The following is a 15,080-nucleotide window of genomic DNA, read 5'->3' as shown; positions in this document are numbered from 1 at the left end:
GGAACTGGGGAAAAGAGCGGGAACCGGGGCTTTATAGGAGGGGGGGGCGGGGTTACCGCCAAAAAGTTTCTATATGTTGCAAAGTGTACTTTGCCCAGTGATTCTACAAGTATCCGAACAGCACTGCGCAGGCGCAGTAAAACCCATTTGTATGAATTCGCAGATGACCACTCGAAGAAATACCGTTACAGGTGAGTAACCTGTCCATTCCTGCATGGCAGAAGGCGGCTGGACTGGATAACCCTTGGGGGTCTCTTCCAACTCTATGGGTCTGATTCTAGTGCTTGGCAAGGTAGGAAGCAATAGGAAAAGAAGAAGATTGTGTTGCAGATGGATTGATTCTATTAGGCCTGATGCCGGTGGTTGAGGACAGGGTGACTTGGAAGTCTCTCATTTTGGGGTTGCCTTACGTCGAGAGCAAACAGCACCATGAGATTTTTTAAAAAGGGAAAATAGACATTTGGCCTCTTTTCCATAGCCCTGCTGGGAAAAAACATGTGAGGCAGCGATGCATCGATTGCTAGATTTCAGGTACTGAGGCTCCGCTTCGGAGCCATTGATCTTTAGAACTCCCCTCCCCATGAATCCCAGGGAAGGAAGACTGGAAAGGAGACCCAGCAGGGCTCTGAAGCAGCTTGGCGGCTCCCCTCCAACTGAGCAGTTCCAAAAACTGATTTGGAGGTTTGACTGCATCTTTCCCATTTTGAATCCCCACAGGCAAAATTGGGTGGTGTTTTTTTTTAAAGACTTCAAAACAAATTAATGTTCAATGTAGGTTTTTGCAAAATGGCTTTCTAGAATCTGGACCTGCTGTTGTTCCAGTTCTACCACCCGCCATGCCATCCTCTGCCTTGAGTTCTCTCTGCCAGGTGGGCACATTTCTCATTATTGCTTTCCTTCCTCCATTAGGTTAGAGTGCTTCAAATATTAATCAATTATTTAAATGAATTTTTTTAAAAATTGCTTTTGAAATGTGACTGAGTTTCAAATGCATTTGTTACCCACAAGGTAACGAGTTATGGGTAACTAGTTACAAGTGGAAACGACATAAGTAGTTACGGATAACTACTGTAGTGAACTCATTACAAGTGGAAACTCTGACTTAAATTTTTAAATGATTAATTTAAATCCCCCTTTCTCTCTCTTTCCTTGCACAGGGCAGATTTCCCCTGTTAAGTCGTTTCCTTTCCAAACCAGACAATTGAAAAACGCCATCAACAGCCACAAGAATAAGAATTCCAATAAAAATGGGTTATTTGTCTCGCTGTTCAGGAGAGGATGAACATCAGAATTGCACCAAAGAATGGGAAAAACCAGAGAGAGTGACACATTAATTCTATCCTCCTTCCTACCGTTTTTATCACCTCTGGCTTGTGCACATCATGTGCAAAAGTGTGCAAGTAGTAAAGACAGATGGGTATTTGAGGAAGCAGAGGGGCTTTTGTGCATCATGTAAAAAAAGTGTGCTAGAAAGAAGACAGATGGGTATTTTGGGAAGCAAAGAGAGAAACATATTAATACTCTCCCCCTCCCCACCATGTGCATCACCTCTGGCTTGTGCACATCAAGTACAAAAGTATGCAAGAAGGAAGACAGACAGGCATTTTGGGAAAGCAAAGAGAGAGAGATATTAATTATCTCCCCCACCCTGCCATGCCTACTGCTTTTGGTTTTTGCACATCATGTGCAAAAGTGTGCAAGAAGGACAACAGATTGGTATTTGGGGGGACAGAGAGAGCAACACATTAATTCTCCCTCTCACCCCATCATGTGCACCACCTCTAGCATTTGCACATCATGTGCAAACGTGTGCAAGAAGGAAGACAAAAAGGTATTTGGGGAAACAGAGAGAGTGAGACATTGTCCAGTTCTGGGCACCACAATTCAAAAAGGATGTTGAGAAACTGGAGCCATGTGTCCAAAGGAGGGCAAGGAGAGACTCAGGGAGCTGGGGATGTTCAGCCTGGAGAAGAGAAGGTTAAGAGGGGATATGAGAGCCCTGTTTAAATACTTGAAGGGATGCCATATTGAGGAGGGAGCAAGCTTGTTTTCTGCTGCTCCAGAGAATAGGACACAATAGAGCAATGGATGGAAGCTCCAGGAAAAGAGATTCCAGCTCAACATTAGGAGGACCTTCCTGAGAGTAAGGGCTGTTCAACAGTGAAACACACTCCTTCCTCGGAGATTTTGGTGGAGTCTCCCTCCTTAGAGTCTTTAAAGAGAGGCTGGATGGCCATCTGTCAGGGATGCTTTGACTGAGAGTTCCTGCATGGCAGAAGGGGGTTGGACTGGATCAGGGCCCTTGCGGTCTCTTCCAACTCTACGATTCTATGAAAGAACATGCAAAATCCACAAAACAGAGATACATTTATTGGACCAACCCAAATGCACAAAATACAAGCTTTCGAAGCTTCACTGGCTTCTTCTTCATCAGGCAAAAATGTTCAAAGCCAAACAGGAGAAAAGAAAAGAAAAACCATGACAATGCTAGTCACCAGCCTGCATTTTGAAGATGGTGGTGTTATAGCCAATGAAGCTTTGAAAGCTCGCAATGTGCATTTTGTGCCTTTGGGTTGCCCTAGTATAGGTATCCCTGTATTGTGGATTTTGGACATTGTTGTATTTTGCTCCGTGGCAAACATGGCTACCCCTGGATATGTTTTTATAAAGAATGTGCAACAACGATAAATGAAGAGGCAGGATAGTATCAAAACAGGGCCCAAACCAGCCCTTGTGCTACCGATTCACACAGGTCTCTTCCTCATTTTGTTCAAAGGTTCAATCTGTTTCCCTTACCTGGGAACGATGGGCTCTTCAGTGTCGACAGGTATGGACTCCTCAATGGTGAAAACAACCCGGCCTCCTCCATCCAGCCCTGGCAGGCGGGCGAGATCCACAGGACCCGCCTGGCGAGAGATGAGGGGTGGCAGCAGTGGAGTGCCCGAAAAACGCCGCTTGATGGCACTGCCAGGGGGACCCCCAAAACAAGACCCCAAATCCAGCTGCTCCCGGGATCTCTGGGGAAAGAGAAAGAGGGGCATGAGAAGGAGATTCAGGATGAAGGCAGCTGTGATGTTATTGATGCTCTGCCTGGCATTCTTTGGAAACTACAATAGAACATCCATAACCAGGGGCAGCCTATCTGAGAATTAAAAACCCTAGGTACATTGGTCAGGAATTCTGGTAGCTGAAGTCAAAAACAACTGGAGGACCAAAGTTTGGGAAACACTGAGTCCAATGAATCCACAGGCAGTACTTGCAATAGACTGATTCCTAAACTTGGGTCCTCCAGGTGTTTCTGACTTTGGCTCCCAGAATTCTTGACTGTTGGCTTCATGGGGCTTCTGGGAGTCAAAGCGCAAAATACCTGGAGGACCAAAGTTTCGGAATAACTGCTCTAGGATAGTAGGGTTAGTTTCACCCATCTAAAGCTTGGAAACATTACTTTTGGATGCTAGTGTATCTCAGCTCACAATTACAGCAACCTGATATGCCTTTAATGGCCACAACGCTGTCCTATAAAATCCTGGGAATTATAGTTTGGGGAGAACTTAGAATTGTCTAGTCCAGTGATCCCAAACTCTGGTCTTCCAAGTGTTTAGCACTTTGGCTCCCAGACCAGTGGCCAAGATGTCTGAAGCTGCTGAGAGTCCAAAACACCTGGAGAACCAAAGTGTGGGACCCACTAATTCAAGGAATGGACTATGCAGCAAGTCCCAAACTTTCAGAAGTTTTCAAGTTCAGCTACCAGAATCCCTGACTGTTGGCTAAGTTCGTGGGGCTGCTGGGAGTTCAAGTCCAAAACACCTGGAGAACCAATGTTTGGGAATCATAGCTATAATTCAAGGAATGGATTCCCAAACTTTGGTCTTCCACATGCTGCTGCTTAGCCAGCAGTCAGGAATTCTGGGAGCTGAAGTCAAAAGCATCTGGAGGACCAAAATTTGGGAACCACTGGAATATAGCATTAGAACAGAGAATTCTAAGTACTTCATGAAACTCCAAATCCCGGGATTGCATAGCAATGCAGCCATGGTTGTTAAAGTGGTATCAAAGTGGTATAATAGCACAGTGTGGATACACCCCAAATTGGGACTAAGAATGGATTCGAGTCTTGTGCAATCCAACAGCTGGATCTGTGCAGCCCAGAAAAAGAGAGAAGTGTTGAGCATCACTAAGACTGATGTGGCAAGGGCGGCCTAACCAAACACCAGCAACTAGAAATCCCAGCTTGAACCAAAAAATCCCTGTATGGAAGAACTAGCCCTGCAAAAAGCTACTTTTATGGACCAACTCCCAGCATCCACCAACCAGCAAGACCACTGTGATTTCTCCAAACTCTTTGCAAACTCTGAATCAAAGCATTTTGCACTGAAAACATGGGGCAGGATGGCTTCTAACCACTTGGGTTTGCAAAGGATGCTCAGTGGAGTGAGTGTATTATATGTCCTTCTAGGCTGCATCTCCCATCATCCCTCCCCCTTTGGCTCTGCTGGCCCAGGACTGATGGAAATTGCAGTGCTTTCTCCAGCCTTGCAGGATTTCACCACATAAGGGTTTGGGGGAGAAAGAATGAGGAGTCAGCACCCTTCCATTGTCCTGTGTGTGTCCAAAGCTTCCCCAAAAAATTTCCCACATGACCCTGGATCAATTGCACCAGTTCAACCAGTATAATCTGGCCAGTTGGGCTGGAATGGACTGGTGGGAAAAGATGTGCTGCTCTTGCGCCATCTATTGGCCGCATCCATGAACTGCAAGGCAGGAAAAGACCCATTTTGCAGCCCATCCATCATCACACCAGACATGGGGCTTTCAAAAAGTTACATAATCCAAAGGGACAGGTTGTCCAAACGCGGAATTACAAAGCGTTTTTGCAAAGTTTGGCTTGTTCCCTTTCCAAAAGGACACAGTTCACAGGAGAGTCGGTTTCACCTGAATTGCAAATCAATTGCATTCTCTTTCCCTGATGGAAGGAGTTGCAGGTCTGGAATGCTTGCACTGTGTGTGTGTGTGTGTGTGTGTGTGTGTGATTTTCACCTCGTTGAGTACCTTCAAGTAGTTTCTGACTTACGGCAATCCTAAAGTAACCCTATCATGAGGTTTTCTTGGCGGATTTCTTCAGAGGAGGTTTGCCATTGCCATCCTCTGAGGCTGAGAGAGTGCGACTTTTTGCCCAAGCTCACCCAGTAATTTCCATGGCTGAGAGGAGATTTGAACCCTGGTCTGCAGATTTTCACACACACTCCAAAGAAACCCCTCTTTCAAATGGAAGGAGATCTCACCCGCTCCACTCCTCTTGCACCTTGGGATCCGAATCAATATATGTTCCATCCATGCAACTTTTCAGTCTTTAAAATGTGGATTTTTAAAGTCCTTTGTGAACTGGCTGTAAAGCATCGTGTCTAGTTTTAAACATTTGCATCTGCACTTTTTTTTAACTATGTGTTTTTTAAGTTTCATTTTGAGCATCATTTGTGGGGCGGGATTGTGGCACATGGACAGAAAAGGGCTGAATAAACATTTGCAATAAATAAAACCGTTGACTGTTGTTGTTAGTTTTTTGTGAGTCTTTTGGGCTATGTGGCCATATTCAAGAAGAGTTTATTCCTGATGTTTCGCCAGCATCTGTGAGATCTGAGATCTTTCTCTGAAGATGCCTGCCACAGATGCTGGCGAAAGGTCAGGAATAAACTCTCCTAGAACATGGCCACAAAAAACTATGGATCCTGGCCATGAAAGCCTTCGACTTCACATTGCATTGTGTTGTTTTGTGCATTGTAGTTGGCCCCATAAAGGTATCCCTGTTTTGTGAATTTGGGGTGTATTGAAGAGTGCATGCAACAGTATATGCAAACAGTGCATGCAATAGTGGGGCTGCCTCCAGCCTGGCTGAATAGGGCCTCTCAGGATTGCTGCATTGCAACTTTGCTTCATCCCAGGGGGCCACCCCAGATGTCTGGTTAAGGCCCTGCAAAGCCCAAGATGCATCCCAGATAGAGAAGGGGGCATAAGGCCTAGTGGGGCTGCTTTATGGGGGGCAGGAAGGGGGTGAGAAGTCAGATGCTGATACTTCATCAATGGGGGAAAGGAAAGCTGGACTTGCACCTGGGTTTCCAGGGAACTGTGTAAAATTATGGGCTCATTAGCCTTTGTTTGCGCAGCAAATGGCCCTCGAGGAGCAGCCCATAAATCATTCTGTTGCCGTCAGGGGCACCACCTGACACCTTAATGGATGGCAAGCCCCACGTGGGAGAGCATAATGAGGACGATGGGATACTGCGGAGGAAAGGGGCGGTGAAGTGGAAAGAACACCTGTGCCCACACACCCCACTGCTCCAGGGACAACGATGCCAAGATTTGGGTGGTAGAGATGCCCCGTTAGGGTCAAAGTTTGGAAAAGGACAAGAATTCCCAAATTCTACTGGGGCATTCTGAGAGCTGCAGCCCTGGAAACTTTGCAAAGCTCTTTGCAAGGTAGACTGCTGCTGGATGAGAAGGTTCTACTTATTGGCAGGGGCAGAAGAGACAAAAGCTGAAGAGCACCTATCAGAATCCAGAAGGAAAACCAGAAAATGGTGTATTCCTGGGTATTGACAGGAACAGTGTGTCTGTTAATTGTTGTTGTTCCCTGCCTTGATGCATGGGGAGAGGCGGGTAAGAAATAAATAATTTACTACCACTACTAATACTACCACTACCACCACAGCCTCACAAATGGCAAAACATGAGGAGAAACTTGGGAGGTTTTCCTATCTACTCCAACTCTCCCCAAATTCTGGATCATCCGTAGGCAAGGTCTGCCTGACATTTGGAAATATGGGTGTGTGTGTGATTGATGCCCGCTGTGCATGTGGCAATTAACCCTGCCACGGTGCTAATTGGCACCCCAGGGCACCCGTCACAGAGCACTCACTCTTGCTGTCTTGGCATGGCAGACACAGCAGGCCCTGTGTAACAACCACCTAAATCTGGTTTGCCATGGTCCCAGCAGAAAGGAACACGTCAAGGAGATGCAAAGTTATTTCTTGGTGCATTCCTTGCTTGTGCATATTGATGCCATGGCAAACCGGATTTGGTTCCAGCCAGCTCATGCCAAGAACAAAGCAAGAGAGGGGACACATGACCCTGATCCCACTGCCATCTTGCCACAATGCTAACAAGAGCAGATCTTTATGGTGGGCACATCCCCAACTGGATGGGTCATGTCCTCAACCACCATCGCCACATGCCATTAGAGATATATTAATGCCAGGTGCTGGCACCGAAAGTCAACAAAATGGGTGCCACGGTTGTCATAGGAGTGGTCCAAGACAGAGCCAAAACCTTTGGATTTCTCCAAACAGATGTGGGTCGGTGGGGAGAAAGAGAAATCTCATCCTAGCAGGTTAGAAACTGGCATTCCTTCCCAGCAAATACCTTTCCTGAGTTTTGTGCCATTTGGTGCCCATGTTGCCTGATGCAGAATGAAGCAAAATGAGTGGCAACAATGGACAATCTATGGGATGCCTCCTTCATGTTTTGAGCAGCAGGCAAAAGCTATTTCATTCTCCTGGACATGTTAAGCTTGGCATGGAAACACTTTCTTGGGCATACTGGGTTGGCTGGCATTCTGGTGGTCCCAATAAAGGTATCACTGTTTTGTGGATTTGGAGTGTTATTGTACTAAGTAATAGAAGAAACGTTTAACGGTGGAATTGTCTGATCTTGGGCAAGGCACACTCTCTGGGCATCAGAGGGAGGCAATGGCAAAACCCTCTCTGAACAAATTTTGCTAGAAAATAGGATTGCCATAGGTTGCAAACAGCCTGAAGGCATGCAACAACAACAATACCTTTGCTTTATTATCTTGCTATTGGTTTTAATTTGGTTTTATATGTTGCAATGCAGCTCTTTCAGCCTCATGGGGGCCAAATTCAATTTCAGCCAAGTTTGGGATGCCAGGGTTACATCTGAGAAATGAGGGCAGGCAAAGTGTGGGAAGTACATATTTTAGCTTAAAGCAAGGAATAAAACCTTGCATGACAAAATCCCATTTCAAGCTTTTAAAATGCAGGAAGAAAACTCATGTACAAGTGGACAGCAAAAAGCAATGGTTTCTTTACATAACTAAAAATCTTTTTAATGCAGATGTATGTTTTATCTGTTTCTAACTTTTGCACATTTTTAAAATCAGTTTGATGGTGTTTTCATGTGATGTCTTTTACATTTGCCTATAATTTTTTGTCAACATTTTTAAGATGTTATGGAAGCTGACTTGGGTCCCAATCCGGGAGGAAGGTGGCATTTAAATAAAGGAAATAGAATAAAATGAATAAAAATAAATGGAGGGGTGTCTGGATTGGGACCTCCAAAGGGCCTGAGGTTCCCCCAACCCTCCTGTAACCTTTACTTCTCTGAATCTGTTTGCATCTTGGTTATAGGCTTTGCTGTTGAAAGTCAGGTTTTTATTGCATTTGCTTTGCATTTTTTAAATAAATGTTGCACTGCCCAGAGAACTCAGGTTTCAAAGTACAAAAGTAATCACCATTATCGTAATAGCAAATGCATAAGAAAAATAACCAGAGGGGGATTCTGCACGACTTAAGTTATTTTCCGCTCCCCGGCCCTTGTTGTGTTTCCATCACTGCTGATGGACGGGGAGCCGGCGGAGCATGATCCGTCACCAAGAAACAGGGGGCTGCAAACAGAGAGCAGGCTGAGGCTTGTCTGCAATGATCCAGGGCAGAAGGAGTAAACAGTCGTGCCTGTCTTCTTGAGAGGCAATGGGGAGAATGAGGCTGATGGGCCTTGTTGCACCTCCAAGGCCTCATACCCTCCAATGCTCTTGATTCGGCAGCGACAGTCTAGATTAATCCTCTGCCATCCCACTTTCACAGCTACTTTTCAAATGTCCCGGTTTCTCCCTCCTCCTCCAACTTTCCTCCTTTGTCCTGAATGGTGCAAACTGAATTCACAGGGCAAAAGTCATTTACACTTACCTCAGTAGAGAGGAAAGAATAAGGTTAGGAGGAGCTATGAAAGCCCTGTTTAAATACTTGAAGGGATGTCATATTGAGGAGGGAGCAAGCTTGTTTTCTGCTGCTCCAGAGAAGAGGCGGCAATCGAGCAATGGATGCAAGCTCCAGGAAAAGAGATCACAGCTCAACATTCGGAGGAACTTCCTGAGAGTAAGGGCTGTTCGACAGAGGAACACACTCCTTCCTCGGAGATTGTGGTGGAGTCTCCTTCTTTGGAGGTCTTTAAGCAGAGGCTAGATGGCCATCTGTCGGGGATGCTTTGATTTAGATTTCCTGCATGGCAGGGGGTTGGACTGGATGGCCCTTGCAGTCTCATCCAACTTTACGATTCTATGATTCTTATTCTGTGCACCGTTGGTGTGAGTGCGGTAGTTTTGCACAGGGGGGAAAAAGGATCTCCTCTGCAGGAAACAGATGCTTCTGTGCCAAATATATTTCTGTGAGGAAATGTTTTCTGCACAGAAAAAGCTGTTTCAAATGGAAATCAACCGAGCACAAATTTGGCACAGAATGTCCCAATTATTTTTTTCTACACAGAAAATTATATCTCCGTGTCAAAATATTATTTTCTATGGAGAAAAAGCTGTTTCCCGTACAAAACAACCACCTGCAAATTTTGCACAGAATAAGTCCCAAACTGCGAAGATTACTCTCTCTCCAGGATTTTTCTCAAGAGAGTTTCTTGATGTGCAAAAAAAAACCATGTTTTTCAATCATTTTTTTTGGTATATTTTCAAATATTTGTTCCACTGAGAACTACGGACATTAGCGCATCACATGGCTCATGCGCTCTGCTGTTGTGTTGCACCAGAAGATCCTCATGTCCCTGCAAACTAGGAATCTGTCCCAACAGCATGGCAGCCCTTTTCCTCTTTGCAATACACACACACACACAACACACACAGCCTTTGCTCACCTCCATGCTCAGGAAGGACATGGTTGTCCGGCTGCGTCGCATCGCGGTGGAATGTCGGTACGTGAACAGCTAACTGCTGCTTTCCTGCAATGGGGAGAGAACAATGGAGAGATGGTTCAGGCAGGTGTGAAGGTCTTCCAAGCATCACAACACACCTGGCACCCAGACCCACACTTGGTGGTGACTCAAGAAAGAGGAGAAAATGTATAGTTCCCCTCCCCCCCCCCCGTCTCCAATGAGCTGGAAGTCACGCTGCTTTCTCTGCTGGGAATTTTCTGGTGTAGACATACTGTATTGTTGTGTGCCTTCAGGTTGTTTCCAACTTATAAAGTGCTTCTCAGATGGTGTTTTTGGCAAGATGTCTTCAGAAAGTGTGTATCTTCTTCTGAGGCTGAGACAGTGAAGATTCGAACCCTGGTCTCTCGGAGTTCTACTCCAGGACCACAAAACCTTGTGGTTTTCTTGTCAGACTTTGTTCCAAGCGGGTTGCGTTGCGTTCTTCCTCTAAGGCTGAGAGAGTGGGGCTCGCCTAAGATCACTCAATGGGTTTCCGGGGCTGAGCAGGTATTCGAACCCTGACCTCTTCAAGGCTCAAACCATGACACCATTCCTATTAATGTATGTGGTTCCATAAAATGTACATGAGACCCCAACCACCACCCCATATGGACTCCTTTTGTTGTCACTGTGTGCCGTCAAGTCATTTCCAACCTATGGCAACCCTAAGGCCAACCTATTTCTTGGCAAGACTTGTTCAGAGGGGGGTTGTCATTGCCAATGCAAGGCCACTCAGTGGTTTTCCATAGCCGAGCTGGGATTTGAACCCTGGTCCCCAGAGTCATAGCCCAATGCGCTAAGCCTAGGTGACCAGGTTGGCACACTCCTCCAGAATTAGATCCTGGGTGGCACTTGTTTTTGCATTGACTGGCATTCAATATGTTCACCCCAATGGGTTTGGCACCAATGCTATCCAGGTTATTGGCATTTGGGGGGTCAACAAAGACCCTCTTCCACAGTACAGTATTTAATGTCTGCCCCCTAACTCTTGGCACCCCTTCCTTCCTCTGGAAAGCACATCCTTCCTATCCTGGGCAGGCAAAGCAGTAGCTATTTAAAACAATCAATACAATATATAGACAAGCAGATGGCAGAAGCAGGTCATTCTTTTTCCTCTGGCGGGAAAAAGCACAGGCCCTTGCCCACATGCATTGCCCCTTTTGGGGTCACATTTGCACTCCTTTTAACATACCAGGGAGGCTAGGTAGCTGTGCTGAAACGTGAAACGTGAAACATGAAACATGGTGGTTTGGGTGTTGCAACTCTGGGGACCTGGGTTCAAATCACTGCTCGGCTATGAAAGCTGATTGGGTGAACTTGGGCAAGTCACACTCTCTCAGCCTCAGGGGAAGGCAATGGCAAGCCCCCTCTGAACCAATATTGCCAAGAAAACCCCAGGACAAATTCGCTTTAGGGTCACCGTAAGTTGGAAATAACTTGCCCACAACAACAACTTGCCTTGGTCCTGCAAAAAGCAGAATCCTACTGGTGCAAAAAGTATAGGGCTGGTTCTGACACTGAGGATGGGTCCACACTGCAGAAATAAAAGCGGTTTGACACCACTTTCACTGCCACGGCTCAGTCCTACAGAATCCTGGGATGTGTAGTTTGGTGAGGCACCAGAGTGCACTGACAAACCAGGCTGAATACCTCACCAAACTACACGTCCCAGAATTCCGTAGGACTGGCAGTTAAAGCAGCATCAAACTGCATTATTTCTGCAGTGTGGATGTATGTTTCAAAAGATAGGAGCGAGCGAGGCTTGTCTTTCACAATAAATGGGCATCTGCTGTTGTAAGTTTTGAAAATTACTTTTAAAGAGCCCTTTAAACAAGCATTTTGGCAAAAGCAAAAATTCACATTTAACACCACCCTTTCGGGTTTCTTTTCTCCCAAAAGAACCAAAAGTTGTTAAAAAGTCTCAAGGAGGGCAATGAGTTCCTTTAAAATAAAAACAGAAACAGGCAACTTTCTTAATTCTGTAATGCATAACAGAAAGAAATTACTTTTTAAAAGCAGCCCTGCAAGTTTTCAATAGATATGTGCTAAACCCTTTTTAAAATAAATTCTATAGTCAAACTACAATGAAATAATAAATGTCTTTAGGGCCTAATGACTGGAAAGGCACCATCAGATCCCGTCTGATCTTGGAAGCTAAGCATAGTCAGCCCTGGATAGTCCTTGGATGAGAGACCAAGGTGCTGAAGGCTTCATTTCTGAAGAAGGATCTGGGCATTCCTTGCCTAAGAAAAGCCATTAAATGCTTGGAGTTGCCATAAGTTGACAGGCAACTTGAAAGGCACATATGCACAGACACAAATAAAAGCACTAGATCCCATCTGATTTTTGATGCTAAGAAGGTTCAGCCCTGGACAATCTTTGGATGGGAGACCACCAAAGAATCCCAGGTGCTGGAGGCTCCAATTCTGAAGAAAGAACTGGGTATTCCTCGCCTATGAAAACCCATGAAATGCATGGGGATGCCAGAAGTCGACAGCCAACTTGAAGCCACTTACACAATCAATATGTATACCTTTCCAATGCCTACAGGCTGAGTCTCCTTGATACAGAATTCCAAAATACTCCAAAATTGCCTAAATTGAGTAGCTGAGACAGTGGCCCACTTTGCTTTCAGGGTAGACAAAACCTGCTTTCGTGCACAAAATTATTTACGTATAAAAGTATCTTTATCAGGTGCATGCAAAAGATAAATGTTTAGATTTGGGTCTGCAAGAAATCTTATAATGCAAGTGCAAATACTATTCCAAAATCCCCCCTCCTATACATATATATATATATATATATATATATCAAACTACTTCTGGTCCCAAGCATTTCAGAGAAGGGAGACTCCAAATGCAAGTATTTTCAGAGCTGGAGCTGGTTTTATTTTTGCAAAATAGAGCAAAGGTAGGATGATGGGGATGATGGGCCTCCCACTCCTCTTCCCCCCCACTGCCCCAATTTCTTTCCCCAGAAGACTTACAGGTTTTTGGAGGTGCAGAAAATGCACTTCTGGAGGCAGAGGCAGGACTGGGAAAGCCTGCCCAAGTCTTCCTGGATCTTCCTTTCTCAGAGCCCCAGGGCTGTAACCCTTCCCTGTCCAGGCTCTGGATGTAAATCCAGAAGGCCACACTGTCTCAGCTCCTCCTGGCTGCACCTTCCTCCTAGGTTCTATGGGTTTCCTTTCCTTCCCTCTCCCTTGCCACTTTCCTCCCTCTAGGGCAGAGTCTTCTTGGCTCACTTCCCAGCAAAAGCTGCTGGGTGGCCTTACTGGTTCAACTGGAAGGACTTTGGGATTAACTGGGCGCGTCTGATTCTCGTTCTCCCCCTGCCCCATCCAATGCCACCGTGGCTTGTGGGAGTTTCATGGGGATTACTGAGGCATGAGAAAGGAGCATTGACAGGGAAGGCACACCAAGCAGTCATCTAGTTAAACCCCTATCAATGCAGGAAATCCACAACAACACCCCTGACAGGTAGCCACCCAACTTCTGAACTACACTTGTCCCTCCATATTTGCAAGGGTTAGAGGCACAAGACCCCCATGAATATGGATCAATAACAAAAAAACACTATGTTTTTACCCGAGATGACACCTCTCTAGGAATCTCTAGGTCCTCCAGAACAACTCTGGTCAACGTCTGACAGACACTGACCATAGAACTGCACTGGAGGAGCTACAAAGGCCTAGTAGAGTGTTCTCTCTAGGAATCTCTAGGTCCTTCAGGGCAACTCTATGGTCAACGTCCGACAGACACTGACCATAGAACTGCGCTGGAGGAGCTACAAAGGCCTAATAGAATATTCTCTCAAGGAATCTCTAAGTCCTCCAGGGCAACTCTGTGGTCAACGTCCGACAGACACTGGCCATAGAACTGCCCTGGAGGAGCTACAAAGGCCTAGGAGAGCGTTCTCTCTAGGAATCTCTAGGTCCTCCAGGGCAACTCTATGGCCAACGTCCGACAGACACTGGTCATAGAACTGTAATGGAGGAGCTAACAAGGCCTAGTAGAGTGTTCTCTCTAGGAATCTCTAGGACCTTCAGGGCAACTCTATGGTCAGCGTCCAACAGACATTGACCATAGAACTGCGATGGAGGAGCTACAAAGGCCTAGGAGAATGTCCTCTCTAGGAATCTCTAGGTCCTCCAGGGCAACTCTGTGGTCAACGTCTGAGAGACACTGGCCATAGAACTGCGCTGGAGGAGCTACAAAGGCCTAGTAGAGTGTTCTCTCTAGGAATCTCTAGGTCCTCCAGGGCAACTCTATGGTCAACGTCCGCCAGACACTGGCCATAGGACTGCCCTGGAGGAGCTACAAAGGCCTAGTAGTGTGTTCTCTCTAGGAATCTCTAGGTCCTCCAGGGCAACTCTGTGGTCAACCTCCGACAGACACTGACTGTAGAACTGTGCTGGAGGAGTTACAAAGGCCCAGTAGAGTTGTCTTTCTAGGAATCTCTAGGTCTTTCAGTGCAATGTTTAGTTAAAGTTGACCATAGAGTTGCACTGGAGGACCTAGAGATTCCTAGAGATAACATATTCATCAAATCCATGAATAAACAAAGCTGCAAATATGGAGGGATGAGTGTAATTCCAATAAAAGGTCTAGAAACCCTAAGAAGGGTGGCTTAGGATGCTGGGTGTTTACAGCCTGGAGAAGAGAAGGTCAGAAGGGGACATGATAGTCATGTTCAAATATCGGAAGGTCATATTGAGTTTGTTTTCTGCTTCTCCAGAGACTGGGACGTGAAGCGATATATTCAAGCGACAGGAAAAGAGATTCCACCTGAACATTAGGAAGAAATTCCTGATGGTAAGAGCTCAGACAGCAGCATGCAGTGCTGCCTTGGAGGATGGCAGAGTTTCCTTCTTTGGAAGGTTTTAAATAGAAGTTGGGGGGCAAGTCATTGGTCTTGGATGGTGTCTTTCTGCATGGCAGAAGGAGGTTGGACTGGATGGCCCTTGGGGTCCCTTCCAATTCTAGGATTCTATGTATTCCTGCATGGCAGAAGCGGATTGGACTGATGGCCCATTGGGGTCTCTTCCAACTCTATGGTTCTATAAAAGGGGAGTCCACCATCTTCTCAGG

At 45.9% G+C, this 15,080-nt stretch overlaps 1 protein-coding gene across 1 annotated transcript in view; it reads right to left on the bottom strand.

Moving 5' to 3' along the window:
• The window catches only part of LOC121916644 (cAMP-specific 3',5'-cyclic phosphodiesterase 4C-like), an 83,630-nt gene extending 73,610 nt beyond the window's left edge, over positions 1-10,020 (bottom strand). The window contains exons 1-2 of the mRNA XM_042441948.1: positions 9,934-10,020; positions 2,797-3,017 (exon numbers count right to left, since the gene is read on the bottom strand). Of these exons, the coding sequence (XP_042297882.1) occupies positions 2,797-3,017; positions 9,934-9,975 (263 nt within the window). The 5' untranslated portion in view covers positions 9,976-10,020. The remainder of the gene's footprint in view (positions 1-2,796; positions 3,018-9,933) is intronic.
• Positions 10,021-15,080: the final 5,060 nt, after the last annotated feature.

This window comes from Sceloporus undulatus, chromosome 10, assembly GCF_019175285.1.
Source record: "Sceloporus undulatus isolate JIND9_A2432 ecotype Alabama chromosome 10, SceUnd_v1.1, whole genome shotgun sequence".
In the NCBI taxonomy this organism is placed as follows: Eukaryota; Metazoa; Chordata; class Lepidosauria; order Squamata; family Phrynosomatidae; genus Sceloporus; species Sceloporus undulatus.
This window is presented reverse-complemented; position numbering and strand designations above follow the sequence as displayed.